We start from the raw sequence: 22,677 nt of genomic DNA on the forward strand, positions 1-22,677 counted from the left end.
CTGTTTGTGTGTGTGTGTGTGTGTGTGTGTGTGTGTGTGTGTGTGTGTGTGTGTGTGAGCGTGTGTGTGTGTGTGTGTGTGTGTGTGTGAGCGTGTGTGAGCGTGTGTGTGTGTGTGTGTGCGCCTTAAGTTGTTAGAGTTTTACCAACTGGTCATTTGCCATCTGCACTTTCTGTTCACGTCGGTTCTCTGAAATGAAACGCGACGGCAGACGCCTTCTGCGTTTGGTTGTATCAAAGACGAACATGCGCAGCGTTTCAGTGTCGGATCTCAGCAGACTAATAATGATATTAACGGATCCTCTCTGCTCTTCTGTCACTTTGTTCTCCTAATAAACTGAATCACAAGTTTTGTCTTTTCACGCAATCGTGGGAGGCGTTTCATACATCACACGTCTATCAACTTTATTTACCTTATTTTTCATTTTTATTATCGATCAGCTGCTGTTTACTGTCTGAATTTAATCGTTTTCTCCGACGATGTAACACGTTGATAGCACTCTTCATTCATGAGTTAAATACGGTGTTGGATGTAGGATGTGGTTGGTTAGCCTAGCATAGCATAGCATAGCATAGCATACAGTCAGGAAGCGGAGGGACATTAAAAAAAGCTCACTGTGATGGAAAGCCTTCCGGAATATCGCTTGCTGTTGTTTGCTGAGAAACAATTACAATACATAACCCGCTAAAACCACAAATTGTAGTTTCTGTATAAACAGATCAACAGAGACACCAAAAGAACGTTTTAACTTTGTGTATTTCTGAAGTTTAGACGAAGCCAGGCGAGCTGTTTCTCCTGTTTCCGGTCTTTTTGCTAAGCTAATCGCTCCAGGAGTGAACTGACTGTAGACACATGAGCTTGTTATTTATCATCTTATCAAACTCGGAAGGAAAACAACTAAGTGCATCTTTCAAAAAAAAAAAAAAAAAAAAATCCAACTTTTGCTTCAAATTTGTGCAAATTGAAAGATAAATCGTAACTTATCAATATCCACATTTAAATGTATCTGCAATTGAATCCAAATGAAAGCCTGGCTCTATTATCAATGACACAGTGGTTGTTTATGTGTTGTGCTTCGCCTGGTCTGGTTTGTTAAGAGTACCCTGGAGCAGCTCCACAGGCAGTTCCTGCTGGTCTTGAAGTCCCTCACAGAGTTCTGGGACGTCTTGGATGAGATCGACAGCAACACCTGGATTCTGGAGCCAGAAAAGCCCAGCCGGTCCGACACCATGAGGCGGATCGCCATCGGTACTGTGAAACACACGCGCGGCTAATTCCAGTAAAGTTGTCGTACACGCACTGGCACAGTGTCTCTTCAGACTTCACGGGTCACAGGACCCTCAAATTACACTAACGCTCATCACTCCATATGATTTAAAAGAGTGCATCGCCGTCTGTGTGTGCAGGAAACAATGCATCCATCAAAGTGGAGGTGGATCCCAGACACCCGAAGATGCTGCCAGAGTGCTGCCTTCTGGGAGCCGAGCATGGTGGGTAGGACCCCAGAGACATGGCAACACTTCAAAGGGTCTTCTCAGGCAGTGCAAGAGCATAACAAGTGTATCTGCACTATAACACCCCTAAAAGTGACACACTGTGTTATAGCATGGGAAATCCTCTCCTCATTGTGATGCAGTTATCAGGTAACTGTGAGGTTTGTGAGTACATTCAGGATTTGCAGGTGACGAAGCCAGGTGGCAGCCATCAAAAGGAGAAACGCTTGACTTAACTTACCAGACCAGACAGAACCTGGTCACACTGTATTCATCCGCTTCTCCTCTTAAAGTAAGTGACGGCTCGAATCAGGGTCGTGCAGCTCACCCAACGTCGTATAGCTTCCCTCAACTCCGGCTCTCTGATGACTACTTTTACCTTCAGAGTTCAGATGTCAAGTAAAGTCTGGTTTGGATTCAGGCTGATACAATCGAGTTAGATTTTTAAAAAAGTGTAGTGTACTTATGTACTTTTATTACTCTATCAAAAACAGCACATTAGATTGTATTTCTGCCTTTGATAAGTCGAACAAAGGAATACAAATTGTAGCCTTTTCTTTCTGTGTTGTTAGCACACTGAGACATAGAACTTATATTACACTGCATTTATGTCTTTAAAGCAAAAAATATGTGAGGTTGCGGACACTGTTTTAATGAGAAAATCCAAAATGTTGTAACAAAAAAAAAATACGGAAAAACTATGAAAATCTGTAATTTCCATGTAGGAAATTTGAGAACTGTGCAAACATGAAAAATGTCACCAAACCAGCAAAATGTTTGTACAAATCTCCTCTAGCAGCAAATCCAATGGTTGTTTTATCTAATTATTTGATTTCAGTCCAAATCTAGGATTATTTAACAAAATTAATCATCTTTTAAATTGAACCTTGAGTCTTTAAAATGTCAAAACAATCGTGATAAATGTCCCCGGCTGAGTGTCGCAGACTAAACCCTCATCCTCACCAAAACTAATTGTTTCATCACAAATGTCCCTGACTGTCTGGAGCCTCTTCATAAGGCCCGTGTAACTGTAATCATGTGTGTGTCCTGCGTGTTTTCACACTATAATCTGGCCAGCCGAAGGATCAGCCCAGGCAATAAAGTACAAATTCCGCCTGCGCCGCCATTATTCCGATTATATCAGCACGAAGCCATCGGGTGTGAATGAAAAAAAAAGGGAATAAACGCTTCTTTTTTTTCTGATCTCCGCACGTCTCGTCTTCAACCGGACCGGTTGTGTTGACTGTTTGGTTGTGTTGTCATGTCAGAGGACCTGCTTCCAGAATGGCACATTTTCATTCTCCCCACGCCGACACCAGGAGCCAGCCACGCGAGCTCCGGCTTCAGCTTTATATTTAAGTCCTCGTCAATTGTCGGCCATTGTTTCTGTAAACCCAAGGTCACACAACTCCTAGCCTGTTGCCTAGCAATGCAACTCAAAAGATATTAAACACATGCACACTTCAGCCACCGAGACGGGGAGGCAGGCGGTGACCCTCCAATACGGGGGGGTCGCGCAGAAATATTGCTTTTTGCATGTAGGAATAACAAATAGTGAAAGTGATGAGTGCTGCACGGAGACAAAGCTCCCCGGTGGAACAGAGGAACCAATGACGGTTCGCGTCTGACAGCGGCGCCGCCGCTGTCTGCGGGTGAACTGGGCCGTTGTCAAATAAGAGACGCCGTTTGAGGGAGATGCAGAGTGCGATTTTCTTTTAAGGCCGGTCTAATTTTCCTAGGGCTTACATACAACGGCAGCGTATCTGCAGGTGCTTGAAAAGTGTGGAAAACAGACTCCAAATCAATTTTAGAGGGGTTGTTATTAGTAATACAATTTACACCCCGTTACCAAATAACTCCTTTGTTTTGTCGTTGCAGTGGTGACTCCGCTGAGGAATAAGCTGAACGCCAACATGCACTTGTGGTAAGGGTCTCCGCACCAGTGAGCTTTTATGTGGGTAATTCAGTAGAATCATTTGTTTTTTCAGCAGAATAATATGATTACAAGATTGTCATTTCACTACCTTCCCCGTTTTGTCATGTTAGTGCATCTACTCAAAACGGATTTTACCGCCTCTGTTTGTTGCCCGTCGGTTCCCAGCAAAATGTACAACTTTAACTTAGCTCTGTTTTTATATAGACATTAAGCGAAGGCGCTGGATAATGTGAAAGGAGTCGCCGGTAGTGATGAAGCCACGGAGAATCGTCATCTGTCTGCACTTTGCCGCGGCTCCTTCGAACGTTTTAGCATCTTTTGGATCGTGGTTCTGGTTCTTTAGCCAGAACTCTTTTTTTTTTTTCAGTCCAGGCTCATGAAGTCGGTTTCCAGCAGCACCGAGTGACCAAACAGCTGGTGGACATTTTACAGTTTATTAAAACACATGCAAATGCAATGTGTTTTAGGAATCTGTAATATAGCCCTAAAAATAATTTGAGGATATTTCAGGGCATTTCTGCGATAATGATGACGAAAATACTGCAAAAATGTTTTTGTTTTTTTATTTCAAGAACATACAATTACAATATAACATTATGTCAGGATAATTTGGAAAATTTGGCCCAAAAAAAAGAACATATTACTGCAGTTTGTTGTGCATATGATGTAACCAAACCACTTCACAACAAAAGTCACTCCCTTTAGAACGAACTCCTCCAAGCGGTCAGCCATGTTAGTCGTTGCAGTCACTGTCACAATATTGCCATGATTGCAAAAACTTTAATGTCGTATAGTTTGGAAATATTTTCACGTATTGAAAATAGATGTAAAAATGTTATGCATTTGAATTTATTCACAGTTCGGTACAGAACGTCGTTTCTGTGCATTTTGAATAGCATCACACACAACTTCCAAGTGGAAGCTAATGCAGCTTTGTATCTGTTGGTCGTATAAACAGGCAACAGTGTTTTTTTCAACCTCTACATGACATGGCTTTCTACAACCGCTAAAAATGGACTAATGCAGCTTAAATAAAATAAAAAATTACTTCACTATCAAAATGACGAATTAGATTTGCTCTAAAGGCTAAAAACAAATCGCAGCCCACAGTGTAACTCACTGTGTGCATGTACCAACTGGAGCACTTTAAGAACTTCCCTGAGAATCGTCAGGATTTCCTCAGGATCACAATAATTCAATGACAGTTGTCATAAACATCTGATGTTACAGAGCAAAAAACAGACTGTCAGCAGCTAATTCAGCAAAACAAATTAGGCTAAAAAAGCGAGGTTTGTGTAGGAGCAACTTCCAGCCACCAACTCCATAACAAACTCATTCATTGTCGGTTTGGTAGTTGTGAGTGAATCAGCCTGTAATGTTACCGTCCAACAAAATGATCAGAGTCTCAGTGGAACCAGTTCAACTGCTCATGAGTCACTCGGGGAAAAAGACAAAAAACATCACTTTTCATTTTGAAATGAAGCAGAGATTTCAAACCTCACCACGGGTTTTAACATTTGCCTCCCTGCATGACATACATCTCAGGAACACCCCCCCCCCCCACACACACACACACACCTCTGTAGCAGCTCAAATCTTCTTATTTCTCAATTTTTTTTTTTTTTTTTTTTTTTTTTTTTTTATGTACCAATGGTGAAAGTCTCTTAATCATCCCCCAGTGTCTTTGCAGGCTCATTTGCATGTGGTTAATTAGTGTGTGAAGGAGCTGTCTGTGGTCTGCTGGCAGGAACCCGGACTCGAGCGTCTTGCACAACCTCCGGGATGTTTTGGAGATCGAATTCCCGTCACCTGCCACCCACGAAAAATCTGTATGTCACACAGTTGCCCCCTTTCCATTTCAAACATGTCCATTCCCATCACGATTACCTCAAGGAGCTGTGTGTGTGTGTGTGTGTGTGTGTGTGTGTGTGTGTGTGTGTGTGTGTGTGTGTGTGTGTGTGCGTGCGTGCGTGCGCGCGCGTGCGTGCGTGTGTGTTCACATCTATGCATGTTCGTGTGTCTGTAGGAGCTTCAAGTTATAAGGGGGCGGATGTATACCACTGCTTTTTCTTTTTTCTGTCTATTTCCATATTTGTCTTTCTCTGGCTTGTTGCTTTTCTACGAGGTGGGCACAAATTCTTCTTTAATTGGGTTGTTTACAGATAAGATCATTAGAATAACAAAGATGGCAGAATTCTCGGCACTATCAAACCGCTTTAATCACGCAAAACCATTTATCTTTTTTTTTTTTTTAAACACTCGGTCTTTCGCCTCCCCTCTCTGCGGATGGGTTGAAAGGGCGTCGTGTTTATCCGCTGTCGAAGCGGTGATTAATGCCTCATCTTCATTAACATTCAGAGGAGTGCAAAAAAAGTTGAGTTGACCAGATGTTGATTTTTTATTTTTTTTTATTTTATTTTACCTGCCATCCTCTCTCTTAATGGATAGCTCTAGACAAAAATGGAGCTTCTCATTACGGAAAAATGCAAACGAGAACAGAGAGAGAGAGAGAGAGAGTGTGTGTGTGTGTGTGTCTGTGTGTGTGTGTGTGTGTGTGTGTGTGTGTGTGTGTGTGTGTGTGTGTGTGTGTGTGTGTGTGTGTGTGTGTGTGTGTTGAAGGGGTGATGGTGGGACTGGAGAGAGAGCGGGTGCTACAGGGTGTTTGGTGATGCAGGTTTTATAAGAGGGTGGAGGTTTATCAGGAAGTGCGACTCTCTGGATCTTCAGCATCTGTGACCACTCTGTGTGTGAAAGAGCATTTAAGAAGGCCTGGTGGATACCTGCATTAATTGTTTTCTCTCTGTGTGTGTGTGTGTGTGGGGGGGGGGGGGGGGGGGGGGGGGGCGCAGAGTTTGAACATCGAGTGTGGCATCTGTTACTCTTATCGTCTTGAGGCTGCCATCCCTGATCAGGTGTGTAATGACCCTCGCTGTGGCCAGCCATTCCACCAGGCATGTCTGTATGAGGTATGGAGACACACACACACACACACACACACACACACACACACACACACACACACACACACGCACGCACACATAATCTTGTATGGCTATATTATCGCCCCTTCTCCTAACCTTAACCATCGCAACTAAGTGCCTCCCACCAATCGTTACATAACCTGAACCTAATTGTCTAAAACTCAAAATGGTCCTCATAAACACAGTTGTATAAGTACACACACACACACACACACACACACACACACACACACACACACAGAGACTGTGAGCAGCCCACAGAGATTCTCACGTCTACGTCAGCAGGCTTCCCTCCGCTTCAGACACTCTTTACTGCTGAATAATGAAAAGTGATGACAAGAAGAGACAACTTGCTTGTAATGGGGTCAGTGTTGTCCTGTTATTTGAAACTGGACATATAACTGTGCTTGATGTGATTTGATACAGAGATTCGAAATGCACTGTCCCATTGATATTTGATGTTTGAACTGAAAAGAAATACTCAATAATTATTGTTTTATTTTTAGACATTTCTTTGATGAAACCTGAAAATTTTAACTTAGCTCAGTTTTAATGTCAGTGGAAACACAACTAAAAACACTAACAAGTTCTTAAGTGACCGGTTGCTAGTAAATAAATGATAAATAGTATAAAGCTCTGGTAAGTCTAATCGATGTCATCGAGTCACTTGGGTTATTATCGGTCTGAAGATCAGAGGAATTAGAAAGAATTAGCTGCTACTCATAAAACACCCCCGAATCTCCGATTCAACTCTCAGCAGTCGAGTTGCATTGTGGGTAATGTCAACTGAGCATTGCGGTCTTTCTGCAGGTGACGTCATTTAGTGTGCAGAAGTCCCGCCTTCTGAGCAGCCGTCCTCTGTTGGAAAATAATTTTCCCTCGCATCACTTACCGTACTGACCAATGACATCACCAGCGCGAGATGACAGTCCTCCTTTGTGAAATATTTCGGCTTCACTTTTGTACAGTGTCTTTTTCAAATAGACATTAAATCTTAAAAAGAAAATAACATCAAATAGTTCATGTGGTCTTTAAATAATTGTGGAATAGCAACTAAATAAACAAAATGCTGTTGGTGAGGTGATGCGTAAGAGACAAATTCCCACTTCTTCTGAGTCACATCTGTACTACCAGAGTGACACCGTTCTCTCATGTATTCATATAAATGTACAAAGGTCCCCCTTAAAGGGGTTCTGTTTGGACTCAATCATTTACAGATGAAGCAGCTGACAGGCTCCTCGGGTTTTAATAGTGCAGTAAACTGAATAGAATACGACCTCAGCTGGTTTTGCGCGAAACATACATTTGACTCCAAACAGCATGAAAACACTCTACATGTGTTTATTACATCCAATCACAGTACAACGTTTCATCAGATCCCCTTCAGAGGGCCTCGTCCAACGGGACGTCCGGCCTGCTGTCACAGATTCACGTACATCAGCATCACACTCCAAAACAGGAGTTGTGAATTTAATGTTGAAGTCCCAATTGGTCGTTGATCAGACGGTCGTAGGTCTTTTTTAATGATTTCATCTAACTGACTTTCAGAAAACGTGAGAAAAATATGAGAGTTTTAGAAGACAGTATTGTAGTTGTGTTTTTTTTGGAATACTTGAAAGCTACTTGCTATGTTTTTTTTTCTTCTTTATAATATCCATATTTCATGTCAGGCAGGTCTGCAATAGAAAACATAAAAAAAAAAAAAAAAAAGTTGTTTCTTATTTTGGCATAATGTTGTTTTGTTTTAATAACAGTGATGTTTTCATTTACTTAAAGGCTGCAACATTCAAAGTGTTTTTTGTTTTTTTTGTCATATAAAGAGAGTTCATATTAAAAGACTTTAATTTCACTGGATTAGATTTCTAACTGTCGAGCGGCTCGGGCGGAGAACGCGAGTGATCCGTCGCCGATTCAGAGCGGAGACGCAGCTTTCCGCGCGGCACTCGGAGGTGAAGAGGTGGACCGATGCCGCTTCATGAGCTCCATCTTCCATGAGCACGGATCCCTTTGTTTCTATTCTCTGTATTCAGTGAGCCTCTGCATACTGAGATCTCTTTTTCTTTTTTTTTTAAAGGCGAGAGAAAAAGAAAAAAAGAAAAAAAACAGACAGAAGGACATTATAAAAGTTCTACTTCAAAGCCCTCAGTGTGCTTCAAGGTGTCGCATAAGGTTGAATAATGCTTTTACAGAGTGCGGGAAGGAGTGGACATTGAAACAAGTGGTATTATCAGCGATACGTCAGCTCCAAGGTAATGATTTGGTGAAGTAGTCTCTTTCTCTTTTCCCCTCCAGTGGCTGCGGGCGCTCCCCTCCAGCAGGCAGAGCTTCGGCATTGTTTTTGGAGAGTGTCCTTACTGCAGCAAGGTACGTCCGTGCCTCCGATTTGACTGACAGCTGCCTTCGCGGCGCTTCACAAAAGGGCCTCCCTTTGCACACTCGATACATATTCAGCATACTTAATTGCCGCGGCTCCATACGGCGACGTAGCCTTCTTCTTCTTCTCTGGGCGGCCGCCGAGTGCGCTCACAACAATGTGCTGCATTCACACACTTTTACAGCAGCTACTCCTCGTCTGATAAAGGAGCACGTATGTGATACTGGAAGTCTGTGATTCAGAGTCAAAGACCGTTTTATTTGTGCGTGTGATTTGGAGTCGGAAACGAGAGCCCACTTGATTTTCTTTTTTTTTTTTTTACAAAGCGATACTTCATACCACATTTAACTTTACAGACGATTTAATAGGCAGAATAAACTGTGGCTTCTCTTTCTATTCCAGCCTATTACTGTGAAAATGGCAGCCCAGAAGTCCTGAGGAGAGGCTTTGTGCTCCGGCAGCTCCGGCTCCACTTTTCGGGAAGCAGTTTAGAAAAGAGACTTTTTTTTACCTGTTCAAAGGGGTTTAAATGGATTTTGGCAAACTGCGTGAACGGCAGCCATCAAAAGGACGACACCCAAAAAGACAAACCAGGACGTCCGTCTGTGTCTCTGTATGGACGCAGCTTCCCATCCCGGGCCTTTGAGAACAGACTCTTCCCATTCACCAGAATGGTCTCTGTGCTTATAACAGCGCTGACTGTCCCACCGCTGTGTGTGATGATGAAGTGGCCCTTCATCCCGTCTCTCTGTGTTATCAGTGCGTGTTTGGCTCTTAATGTTGCAGTTTGCCAAAAGATGGTTTCTCCTCTGCAGGCGATGTCGTCGTTCCAGTCTCCTCGAGGTCACGGTCGGGTCGTCTGTTCTCCTTTTGGAGTTTGTTTTCTGTTGAAGAGGGGGATTCAAAATGTTTGCTCTTTTAATAACCGCCACAGACGACGTGTAAGATTTAAATGCCAGCTGCATACTTGTGTATTCCTCGGCGACCTTTTGGAGACCTGTGGTGCCCAACAAGATGTCTTATGGTTTAATAGCATGTTAACAAAGTTTTAATGACAGTAACATACTTGTTTTGGAGTCTTTTGTTTAACATTCATCATGAAAAATGTAACAGCAGTTTAACACAGCAGAATAAAACCAGTTCTACACGAGGAGCACGGCTGACAGCGTCTCGGCCATCACACCTGTTTGGGTTGAGCTCCGGGGTTTATCGGAGGGCCTCTCAGGTAGCATGCAGGAATGTGTTTGGGTCTGACATCTTCACCCTCCTCCGTTTCACTGTCGTCTTCATCAGAAGTGTGTACGGGGTCAGGCCTTGGCCTCTGCGATCTTCTGACAGGAAGCACAACTTCTTCCTTCTACCAGCAAACAGAAAGAAACAGCTCGACATTGGTCGTCATATAAATACACGTAATAATCCGGTCAAACTCCCTCATGAATCGGCAATAATCTGCTGATGTCAGCATGTCAATAAGATAAGATTTGTGGAACTTTCACCCGAGAGTATGGTAAACGTAACCCTAGAGGTACAAACACCAGCACAGTCAGCAGTTCACCGTGTGGCCTCATGTTACCGGTCCGTCTGCTTTGTGCCTCCAGCTATAGCTGTGACTCACTCCGAGTCCTTCTATCAAATGCTGGGAAACAACCACGTTTGTTTGTTTTTTGTTTTGCTTCAAGTGTTTCAGAGTTGCAGCAGTTTCATTTAAAATGTGTCTCCTCATAAAAGCAGAGGTTCACAGTTCTTCAGGTTGGGTTTTAAAGCAACAGTCTGGTCTCCATGCCATCAGTCCTCCTGCTCATACTCAGAGATCCTTTCTTAACGTGCTTAATTCCTCTTTCTTCATAGGAATATATTGAGTTTATGTGAAGATAATAATAATGAAAAAAGAAAAGCTGTGTTTCAGATCAAGTGGAAGTTGCAGCATTTTTACTATGAGATGTCGTCTCTGTGTTACTGATCTTCCACCGCAGCTCGGCAGAGACACAACACACAAACTGAGGAGGAAGTCACGTTAAACAGCAGGTAGCTACAAGCAGGAAATCCGATTGGTCAACTGTACATTTGGAACGTGCTCAAATCAGTATTACAGCACATCTCAAAAATTTGGAATTGGAACAGAATATTTCGTTAGATAAAAAAAACTTGAATTTTGGGAATGATAACATCTTTTTTAAATACATTTTGACTTTTGGGTTTTTACAATGATCTGGAGGAACTGTTAGCTTATTGGGTTATTGGGTCATATCACCTGTGCTGGTGACACGACACCACTATCTTAAAAATATGTGTGTCCATGGATTTCTTTTTCAGCAAATATTTTAGTTACAACCAGACTGAGCGAGCAAAGCAGTTTAGTGTTTCTAAGTTTGGTATTTATTCAGTTTGAGGAACCATCTCTAGAAAGCATTAATACGGACTGGAAATCCTCTCTGTTGCTAGGTGGTTGCTAAGGGTCAAGAGAGTCTATTGACACGAATGATTGTTTTCCAGGTATTAAGTCATAACCAATGTATTGCCATGGAAACGGAGATCGCACTAACCAGAGGTTTTATATTTTTAGAGTGAATTGCTCCACAATATGAATACATTTAGATTACGTATTTTATTTAGATGGCAACTTGTTGTATAATCTGCAATATTACACAAGAGGGTGTGCTGTAATGTCATTAATCGGCACGATGGCGATGCGGTCAGGACCAAGGCAAGTGAGTCAACATTACCGAAATTGTGTAATATTGTTCATCTAAAAAAACACTGTTTGGAAGATTTCCACTTCATTCGTTTAACTTTGTTGTGTTAAAGTTTATTTGAAGCTTTAGCAATCAAAGACTGTGGATTTGACCCTCCATCACATTACAAACTCATCTATAACAGGTCAGCACACACACACAGATGACGTAGTGGTGTGATGTTCTCCAACCAGTCCGGAGACTGATAGCACTTCATACCACCGACTATCAAAGTCACCAGAGATATTAAATGGAACTTTTTTTTTCATTGATTTGTCCTGTTTCAGCACTGAAGATGACCGAATACATTAAAAGTCATTTCAGACGTCATTCATCGTGATATTGATTTTGCCGAGTCGAGTGTTCGGCTGTTCATCATTGAGTTGGTTTGACAGCTCACCTGCTGTGACGGCGGTTTCATGATGGGAGGTCCTCTTATATAGCGAGCGGGCACCTGCTTGGTCTTCGTCCCTGCGGGTGCTCCATCGTCCACCTCAGCAGGCGAACGCTCGGCTTTGGGCGGCCCTCTGGCTCGTCCTGCTTTCTGCTGATGGGAGTTCATGATTAGTGAGTCCAGATTGGATGAAACCTCTGTGGGTTAATGTTTGAGCCCCAGTCGAAACTCCCCATTTCCTCCTCGAATTGTGCCAATTTCCATGCTGATTCCTTGTTTCCATGTCTGTTAAACCTCCACATAAAATCTCCTCAAACTCCACAGCCGTATTTCAATAAATATCTGTCGAGGCTTCCTTGAATTCAACTTTTCCCTTCACTACGAACTACAATCATGTATTCATAGAACAGTAGTGGCAAACGATTCTGCGAAACATGCCCCTTCAGTGGCCTTTATCTCCACTGACATTTACTCTCCCCACTAAAACCCGCCAGTAAATGGCCACTTCTGTTTAACTAGAGATCAAACTGGCCAGCACTTTAGCATGGAAATTAAATGACACAAGGAGAGGAGAGGAAATCAGGAGCATAATTGGAGACACCATGCGCTGCGTAAAGTGTGTGTCATCAACTCCTTCAAAATTGGGCCGTTGAGAGCCCCCCCCCCCCCCCACCGGGTGTCAAGATGTGATTCTGCTGAATTGGAAGAGAATCGTGGTCCTCCTTCAGCTTCAGACCTGACCACCTCTGGTTGACATGCTTGTTGTTGGGCTGTGGGGAGGGTGGCGGGGGGAGGTTAACCCTCCCCTTCACTGCTGTCACGTTCCTGCACTCTAAGGTGAAGAGACTCACAGGAAACGGGAATCTTTGTGGCCAACACCGAAGTGATTCAAATAAAATATTCCTCAACGAGGGGCGTCTGTGTTCGTGCCGTAAACAAACATCTGCGATGAAGCAACGAACGGCACCAACATGTTCCCGTAGCAACAGCACGACACATAGATCACATCAGAATATTCTATTTGACGTAGAGAAGTTACAAAGGTACTTTACACGCGGCCATTTCCATACTTCCACAGTGGCATAGTGGATGTGTACATACCAAATTACAAATGTAATGACCGTATTCTGCAGTTAGCAATGCATCATGGGTTGTTTGTAGCCTTAATGTTGCCTGGCTAGCGAGTGTTTTCACTCTGTTTATAGCGCGTCTTTGGTCAGCGAGCCCACTTTGAACTTGCAGCCGTTTCTGAGGACTCTTGTCATGGAGGAAATAAATGAATGGTGAGCGAAAACACGCTCGTAGAGCCTCCTGTCTTTACTGCAAAAATGTAGCAGCAAGAAAATGAAATCAAACAGCCAAGAATTGAGAAAATGACTCAGTGAGATGAGAAGAATCGACTCCACCCAAACCAGCTTAAGAATTTTTTTAAGGGTGAAAAATAACAAAATGATACTCAACACACATTTTGTATCACAACGGCTTAAATTTAACTGCATGTGAATGCTTTTTTTTCTGTTTGCATTTCTTTTATTTTCAATTGGAGGTTTTTCTTTTTCTTCCTGTAACCACGATTACCGTATTTTTCGGACTATAAGGCGCACTTAAAATCCTTACATTTTCTCAAAAATTGACAGTGCGCCTTATAATCCAGCGCGCCTTATGTACGGTTACTTGTTGTGCTTATTGATCGATTTTATGTGGTACAATGCGCTCAAAAATCTGTCGAAATGTGTAAGTACGACTTTGGTAAGCAACGAAGCCGCTCCGCTCGATGGATATTCGGAGCATTACGGTACGATGGGTCACGACCTGAACGGCCCGTAACAGGAATGTAATGTCTGAACTAAAAGTGCATTCATGTGAGGCAGCCCGCGCCCGGAGTATGCGTTAGCTACAATAAACCAATCAGAGAACAGTATTTAGTACGCTTACCCCCTCCACTTGTTATACGCAATACTTACTGTGCTTCAACATTATATTACAGTACATTTGTGTGTACATAAAAGGACTCCAAAAATGGCACCTGTTAAGAGGCATGCTTACGAAGCGGGTTTCAAACTCCAAGCAATTAGCTATGCAGCAGAACATGGGAATAGAGCAGCCGCCAAAGAATTCAACATCAATGAATCAATGGTACAGAAGTAGAAAGTTTGATTTACCAGACTGTGTTGTTTTGCTTAATGCGCCTTATAATCCGGTGCGGCTTATGTGTGAACATAGACACGTTAATTCACAGTGCGCCTTATAATCCGGTGCGCCTTACAGTCCGAAAAATACGGTACACAAATGTTCCCTATAATATTGTATTTATGTTATTTACCTAATTTATGAGCACCCGTTTCTTTTCAGCTCAGTTTGAGAGTCTCTGCTGTGTATTTCGTGTCACGTTGCAGTTTCTGTCCTCTGATCTGTGTGTCTCATTCAGGGCAGAGCTGAACCTCAGCTGAACTGTCCACATACCTGGGCAGACCGCCCCAAGTGAGTCTATGTGTGGGAAACAGTTTTCCAACCTTCAGCAATCTACTCAGAACCGGGTCGAGGGCCCCGAATAGTTTGCAAGCTACAGGTTGGAGACGCTTGCTCTGGATGCGTGAAAAGATTTTAGTCAAATGTCCTTGAGAGAACGGTTCACCGTTAGCAGATTCATTTATTAGGGGTTTAGCTTTTTCGATCTGCTTCAAATGAACCAGAAAACCTCATTTTGAAGCGGTCTTGTCCTGCTCATAATCTTATATTTCAGTCTGAGGAAAAAAAGATATCGGTACTGTGATCTCACGTCATCACCGATTGACACGTCGTCGTGTTCTCACCTTTTCCCGGGCGCGAGGATCCTTGGTGCCCGACGCCCCTGTGTCGGGCACGGAGAAGTCCAGTCTACTGCTGACGGCGCAGGCCAACAGGTCTTTCAGATGCTTGTAGTCGGGCTTATCTTGGTAGTCCAGAGTCTTCACATAAAGGAGGAACGAGCCCAACTCATCTGCAGACAGGAGCGGAGTCAAGAAACAAGTTTTAAAATCAAATATGGTGCAGAAAACACTGGAGGAAGCCACAGCAGTGAAGTTATTTGCTGTCGGAGTTTGATTTGATTTTACCGCCATTTCTATTTCAGATGGGCAGTAGCTTCGGTAACGCTGCAGCCTCTGTATGGTATCATTTGAGGGACTTGAGTCAGGCAGCAGCACAGGCAGGATGAACCTGAAGGTCTCAGAGTCCAGATAATACAACGGCTGCTCATGTATCTCCTAACACACACTAGATTAGGTGTGTGTGTGTGTGTGTGTGTGTGTGTGTGTGTGTGTGTGTGTGTGTGTGTGTGTGTGTGTGTGTGTGTGTGTGGAAGTGTCATACACAGCCTCAATGTATCACACGCTGGCCGGACGACGTGTATGACACATACTGCAGTACGACTTGTATCTCTCCCTCCCACACACACACACACACACACACACACATACACATACACATACACATACACACACGCACGCACACGCGCACACACACACTCGGTTGATGCATCCCCTGGCTCTTATCTGTGGCGGGCAGCCGGGCTTTGTCAGCAGAGGAGCACCCGGTCCCGACCATACATCACACACCGAGCCATCACACAGGTGTGACCTCTCCTTATAAAGAGGAGAGATAAAACACGACAAACTTTGAAAGGCATGTCAATGGGACAGATGTTTAATTGGTACGGTGTTATTCTATAGAGCTTCTGGTAACTGAAGGGGAGACAGGAGTGTTTCATTCTTCGGCTCTGTGACTTTGGAAGAATGACGTTCTGATGCGGTCCGGACCGTCTTTAAAGATTCGGTTCGCATCCGGAACGTTTCAACCGTGTTCAAGCCGAACCGGGATCAGCCCTTTCTTTCATTTCTATAAAGAATCCCACCGCTAACGCTTCAAACTCGTGTCACATTACATCATCTCACCAGTGCCTGTATGAGCACAGCCCCGCCTGGGCAGTCATCAGACCCTTTATTCAGGAATTCTTCCCAAAAGTCCATGTAGTGATGTCCCAATGCAAGAAATGTTGTATTTGGTACCAGTACCAATGAAATTCCACAATTCTTAATCGCATAGATAGATAGATAGATAGATAGATAGATAGATAGTTACTTTATTAATCCCCAAGGGGAATTTTTTTTGCTATAGCAGCATTTATAGATACAGGCGATTTATGATACCAAAGAACTACAAATCAATCAAGTGAACGTATTTCGATGTAAACTCTGAAGCTGTGGCCATTCCTCTGGATCTCTCATAAAAATAAAAAAGATTAAGAGACAGAATCTCCTCCTCCCCCTCAACAGCCTCATCCTCTTACTTCATAATCATCAGTTTAACCTGAGAGGTGTAAATGATGTCCTGTAATCTGAGGATGCCCTGCGGCCTTGGCTCACCTGTGCTGGCTCCGCTCACTGACAGCTGCTGGACCGAGTCTGGCAGATTATCCATCAGTCTGAGAGAAGAGTAAAGGAAGATGGAACAGGGAGGAGGTGAGGACAGACAGAGACGAGAGGGACGGAGGTTTTAGGTGCGCTTAACTCGGATGAGAAGAACACAGCAGGAGGATGAGGCGAAGCCAAGTCACAGCAAGCCGTCCCACAGAGTGTTAGTGCTTCTCTCAGGTTAACAACGTGGACAGACAATATATTTATTGTCATAATTAAGAGTCTGTAAGCAGCACTGCTTTAGATTGTATAAATCCTGGACTTTGTGTCTTTGACAGACTTTAGCAGCTTTTCAGTGTTTTGTACAATTTATTTTGATTGTAGGATTACTTTGAACATTCAATAACCATCAAGAGCAAAATAAAAAGGGAGGAAAAATGTTCAGTAAAAATGTTTAGCCAAGTGATATAAGTTGAAGTTTGACCGTCTTTTTCACATAAAGACTTTTCACACAAATCTTCTGTAGACATAAATATAGATTTAAATATAAATCCTAAAAACCTTATAACATTTTAAATGCTGCCTGCTCTGTCAGGTAATACACCCATGAGTCAGCGATATTAACACGTGTCTCTGGTAACATCCCTCAGATACACTAAGAATGACCTGTTTTATAAATCAGCTTTATTCTTAAATTATTCAAATGAAAGATGTAATAGAAGTGAAAGATGTAATAGAAGTGTCCCAAAAGTTAAACGAATTGCTGACCTCTGACCTCCAGCTTCCCATACACGTTTGGCTTTACATCACATAGATACATTACGCCTTGTGTTTCCACGTCCACTATTGTAAAAACCAGGAGGTTTTGGATAAACATCATTAAAAAGATCACAGACTGCAAGTGCACTCTAATGCAGTTAGAAGAGAGAAGTGGCACTGTTACTGACTTTTTATTACGTAAGTGTAATTTCAGTACGAGTAATTAAAAGTGAGTGTGTGTGTGTGTGTGTGTGTGTGTGTGTGTGTGTGTGTGTGTGTGTGTGTGTGTGTGTGTGATGTAGGTTTCGTAGGAATCTGTTACTGCCATAGATGCTGGAGTGCAGCGGGATTATTGCTTGGTTGCACAACATTGCTTCTCCGAGGGAAAAGTAGCCTAAAAGTGGAACGCTGTTAGATATTAAAAATAGCTCCGATACCTGCTCGGCTCTTCTTTGATGCTGTGTTGCATCCTCAACCCAAATAGAAACTGCGGGCCCCTATTACAGTGCATCCGGAAAGTATTCACAGCGCTTCACTTTTTCCACATTTTGTTATGTTACAGCCTTTTTCCTAAATGGATTAAATTCATTTTTTCCTTCAAAATTCGACACACAACACCCCATAATGACAACGTGAAATACATTTTTTTGAAATTTTTGCAAATCTGTTAAAAATCAAAAACGAAAAAAAATCACATGTACATAAGTATTCACAGCCTTTGCCATTACACTCAAAATTGAGCTCAGGTGCATCCTGTTTCCACTGATCATCCTTGAGATGTTTCTACAAGTTGATTGGAGTCCACCTGGTAAATTCAGTTGATTGGACATGATTTGGAAAGGCACACACCGTCTATACAAGGTCCCACAGTTGACAGTGCATGTCAGAGCACAAACATGAAGTCCAAAGAATTGTCTGTAGACCTCTGAGACAGGATTGTATCGAGGCACAGATCTGGGGAAGGGTACAGAAACATTTCTGCAGCATTGAAGGTCCCAATGAGCATAGTGGCCTCCATCATCCGTAAATGGAAGAAGTTTGGAACCACCAGGACTCTTCGTAGAGTCGGCCGCCCGGCCAAACTGAGCGATCGGGGGAGAAGGGCCTTAGTCAGGGAGGTGACCAAGAACCCGATGGTCACTCTGACAGAGCTCCAACGTTGCTCTGTGAAGAGAGGAGAACCTTCCAGAAGGACAACCATCTCTGCAGCACTCCACCAAGCAGGCCTGTATGGTAGAGTGGCCAGACGGAAGACACTCCTCAGTAAAAGGCACATGACAGCCCACCTGGACTTTATCAAAAGGCACCTGAAGGACTGTCAGACCATGAGAAACTAAATTCTCTGGTCTGATGAAACAAAGATTGAACTCTTTGGCCTGAATGCCAAGCGTCATGTCTGGAGGAAACCAGGCACCGCTCATCACCTGGCCAATACCATCTCTACGGTGGAGCATGGTGGTGGCAGCATCATGCTGTGGGGATGTTTTTCAGTGTCAGGAACTGGGAGACTAGTCAGGATGGAGGGAAAGGTAAAAGCAGCAATGTACAGAGACATCCTTGATGAAAACCTGCTCCAGAGCGCTCTGGACCTCAGACTGGGCAAAGGTTCATCTTCCAACAGGACAACGACCCGAAGCACACAGCAGAGATAACAAAGGAATGGCTTCGGGACAACTCTGTGAATGTCTTTGAGAGGCCCAGCCAGAGCCCAGACTTGAACCCGATTGAACATCTCTGGAGAGATCTGAAAATGGCTGAGCACCGACGCTCCCCATCCAACCTGATGGAGCTTGAGAGGTCCTGCAAAGAAGAATGGGAGAAACTGCCCAATAATAGGTGCCAAGCTTATAGCATCATACTCAAAAAGACTTGAGGCTGTAATTTCTGCCAAAGGTGCTTCAACAAAGTATTGAGCAAAGGCTGTGAATACTTATGTACGTGTTATATTTTCATTCTTTATTTTGAATAGATTTGCAAAAAATTTAAACAAACTATTTTCACTTTGTCATGATGGGATATTGCGTGTAGAATTTTGAGGAAAAAAATTAATTTAATCCATTTTGGAATAAGGCTGTAACATAACAAAATGTGTAAAAAGTGAAGCGCTGTGAATACTTTTCGGATGCACTGTACGTACACAGTTAACAGGATAGGTTGTGCCAAAGAAATGCTGAGTTAGGACACATCCCACCCTCCCCTGAGAGTAACTGGCTCGGCGGTTTTATCATGGATCATTTCCTCTAATCTCTACTGTGGAGAGCAGTAGAACACGACTGACTACCGACCTGGTCTTGGCCTCCTGGACCTGAGTTGGATTCTTGAGAACATCGTCCCAGGGCAGAGAGCCACATAACCAGTGAACAAGACAGAAACCCAGAATCTGGAGGTCACTGCGTCTAGATGGAGCTGTGAAGACACAAGTAGGTGAAGTGGTCAGATTTAAACTAATATTATACACAAATACACAAACTAATATTATTTTCCATGCTGCTTGGTTTATCTATCAGCCCTGACTCCATCAAGTTTCATGTAAACTTTTACATTTGTTGGTCAAACTTCAGCTGGTAAAATAAATGTTTTCATATTGCAAGAATAATTATACAAAGACCCTAAAAAGACTCCTGCGCTAATGTCAATACGGGTTTCCCACACAGAGAGCTACGTTGTATTTTCCAACAACAGATCTTTTCCAAGAACAGTCCTGTCAAGATTTGACGCAAATACCATTTTAATTGTCAAGTTAAAGCCAATGAGCGATCAACAAAGAAGAATCAGTCAAAAACCCAGCAGCACAGATACTAATTCACCTGTTACATGAGAAGATGGTCTCAAAGTAGATCCCTGGTTTTGACATTTAGTCCGTATGGAATTCAGCTGAGAAACAATGACAGTGAGATTACATACTGTAGAATAGCATGATGGTGATGATAGTGGGGGAGGTTCACTTTGTATTCTAGGGGTCTGCGGGGAACCCAAAGTAAATGTAAAAGTGGCGTTGGCAGTGGCAGTGGTTGGTATTGCAGTCCTGCTAAAAGGCTTAGAAGCAACAAGGATGAACACACTAAGCTTTAGAGTTTACAGTTTTTCATATTGACCATATTTCATGCGTGATAGAAATTCTGACATTCACTAATCAGCCCCTAAACTGATGGGGCTGACTGGATTGTCATTAGTTCTGAGGGAGAAATTTTGACCTGATCGTGGTGCTGGTAGAAAAGGTAAGGGATCGCCAAACTCATCATGATTCATCCTCTGGAAAGCACAAATGTATTCATCAAAGTACATGGCAGTACATCCCATAGTTATTGAGAGATATCGCTCTCGTCAAAAAATGTCACCCTTTTTGTGGTGATGGAAGAAAAATTAGGGGGTCACCGAAGTCAGTAGGATTTATACTGTGGGGAATATGAATGTTTGTACCAAATTGAAAGTTTACCAGACTTTGTGTTGCAGTTACCCAAGTTACAACCAGCATGACCATGGAAGTGTTAAAGGCAAATGGATATTACTCATCACATAGACTTTACATTGTGGTGGTGTCGTAAAAATAAAACTGCTTTTCCTCTGCCCTAGGAAAGTTTAAAAGAGACCTCCATAGATTAATTTTTTTTTTATGAAATGAGTGAAGCCTAACCTCGCTTGCAGGTGCCCCATCAACAGTTTTACTGCCTCTTACAATTGTGATCTATGGAAAAAAATAATTCTTTGTTGCAATACTGCAGGTCACCACTGGGAAATATTAGCAGGCTAAGTGGCCGTATTCAGCTTTTTTAATACATCCATAAGCATAACAGACCCAAATATCCCACTGAACTATCAGTGGTGTGGTAGCATTGTAACCTGGAGGTGGTGAGAAGAAAAAGAGAGGTCTGGAAAAAAAAAAAAGATTTGATCTATTCCTGGAATAAATTTTGATTAAATTTTATTTTTTAAATTTTTAAATTGTGCTAAATTGGTGGAGTTTGTTGTTGTTGTTGTTTTTTCCACCAGATGCAATGACTGAGAAAAGCAGCGCCAAATTCTTGCTGGAGAGCACTATTCATACGGAGCAGCTATAGACAAACTGTGAAGAACTACTGTCCCCAAAATATGCTTAACATCAAGGTCTTCAATTACTAAGGTCTCAGCAATCAGCTGTGTTCCTGCCCTGTAAGAGTGTGGAGATACGAAGGTTTTCTACAATTCATGACCAAAAGCACCTTAGTACTTCAGGGATTTGAACACACATTAATGTTGAGGAATTTCATTTTTGTGAACAAAATATTACGAATGATGCCAGTGTGATTTCCCAAGACTTCTTTCAGACTAGTCAAGAGCAATTTCTGTTTGATTGTGATTGTGTGTGTGACTGCATGGGTCTACGTTAATGCGTGAGGTCTATCAATACTTAGCGACCAAGTCCATCCAGAGGGGTCGAGCCCGGGGACTTTGAGCAGTTCAATACTGTAACGGCCACCACGCGTCTCGGGAGAAATTACCTATCGACTGGTTCCATCAGATGGGAGAAATCTCCTCCCTGAGCTGCGGCCGGCATTGATCCTCCACAGCCAACAGTCTGGTTTAAAATTGAAGCGTGGTCAATGGCACACACAACCAGATTACGAGGGATACGAGGGCAGTAATCTGATTACATGTTGAAAAATTCCTTATAATTGAAGTACTCAGATTTATCATCGCTATGTTATGTTCTTCAATGTGGAGACATTTGAATGCAGTGAGGACAGTCTGAACATCTAATGGGTGCTAAAAGGAAATCACTTCAAGGAAACAAATGTTGTGCCTAAAAAAAAAAAAAAAACTCAGGGTTTATCCCAGAACACTAAACTGCTTAAACCCAGCAGGGAGGCTAAACAATCAATGAAGGTGATCTGAATGGAGGAGCTGGTTCAAAACTGGATTTGGTGAAGGGTGGTGAGAATAGTGATGTTGGATAACATCTTCCATGTTAGCATAAAAAAAAAAAACACACGTGTTGTTTCTACGTAGTTTTTGACATAGATTATAGATAGATTATAATCCATTCTGTCACATCCACTTTGTGGGAGACAATTTGTTGACGTGTATTGCTTCTGCTACAATTTTTTACTTTTTCTCTCCATTTTTCTTGAGTGTGTTTTTCCTTGAGAGACGACCATCTGATGCAAAACTCGGACTACACAGTTCCTCATTTTAGCCTCAGTGAATGCCTTTCTTAACTAATTTGACAACTTCTACATATTTTTTTGCGATGTCAATCTTCCATGTGCCAACATGACAAATCAAAAGAGAAATCCTGTTTCGCTTCCTTCCAGTGAACCTGTAACTGTTTGACCATCATTATCAGATGACAAACAACAAACCACTCTGCTTTACTGCCAAGTGACTGATGAATGGTTTCAGATTTACGTTCAGACCATTATGATTTCACAGTAAAGTTGACCTTTGACTGTGAAATTTTGTCATTATTATTGTATGAAGTCTTGGTTATGGTCCCAAACGTGTTTGTGAGATCACGTGGACCTTTGATCACCAAATTTTGATCAGTTTGTCTTTGACTCAATGTGAATGTTTGTGCCAAATTTCAAGAAATCCCCTCGAAACCCTCTTGAGATATCATGTAATGCGGAGACACAAT

General features: G+C 42.6%; 2 protein-coding genes across 7 annotated transcripts in view; one reads left to right on the forward strand and one right to left on the reverse strand.

Moving 5' to 3' along the window:
* The window catches only part of fancl (FA complementation group L), a 29,548-nt gene extending 20,277 nt beyond the window's left edge, over positions 1-9,271 (forward strand). For 2 of the 3 annotated variants that reach the window (XM_069174759.1, XM_069174757.1), the window contains 7 exons: positions 1,098-1,248; positions 1,407-1,490; positions 3,372-3,417; positions 5,177-5,258; positions 6,279-6,395; positions 8,703-8,774; positions 9,187-9,271. In XM_069174759.1, coding sequence (XP_069030860.1) covers positions 1,098-1,248; positions 1,407-1,490; positions 3,372-3,417; positions 5,177-5,258; positions 6,279-6,395; positions 8,703-8,774; positions 9,187-9,222 — 588 coding nt within the window. In that variant the 3' untranslated portion in view covers positions 9,223-9,271. The remainder of the gene's footprint in view (positions 1-1,097; positions 1,249-1,406; positions 1,491-3,371; positions 3,418-5,176; positions 5,259-6,278; positions 6,396-8,702; positions 8,775-9,186) is intronic. The other variant, XM_069174760.1, reaches the window with a different exon arrangement.
* The window catches only part of vrk2 (VRK serine/threonine kinase 2), a 29,511-nt gene continuing 14,479 nt past the window's right edge, over positions 7,646-22,677 (reverse strand). For 2 of the 4 annotated variants that reach the window (XM_069174753.1, XM_069174755.1), the window contains 6 exons: positions 19,349-19,469; positions 16,314-16,372; positions 14,724-14,890; positions 11,917-12,063; positions 9,968-10,141; positions 9,300-9,668 (listed from right to left, as the gene is read on the reverse strand). In XM_069174753.1, coding sequence (XP_069030854.1) covers positions 9,300-9,668; positions 9,968-10,141; positions 11,917-12,063; positions 14,724-14,890; positions 16,314-16,372; positions 19,349-19,469 — 1,037 coding nt within the window. Of the gene's footprint in view, positions 8,470-9,299; positions 9,669-9,967; positions 10,142-11,916; positions 12,064-14,723; positions 14,891-16,313; positions 16,373-19,348; positions 19,470-22,677 lie in introns of those variants that run through there. The other 2 variants (XM_069174756.1, XM_069174754.1) reach the window with 2 other exon arrangements.

The sequence above is a fragment of the Embiotoca jacksoni genome, unplaced genomic scaffold (genome assembly GCF_022577435.1).
Source record: "Embiotoca jacksoni isolate LCO1_2020_lvr unplaced genomic scaffold, fEmbJac1.0.p SCAF_61, whole genome shotgun sequence".
NCBI classification, from domain to species: domain Eukaryota; kingdom Metazoa; phylum Chordata; class Actinopteri; family Embiotocidae; genus Embiotoca; species Embiotoca jacksoni.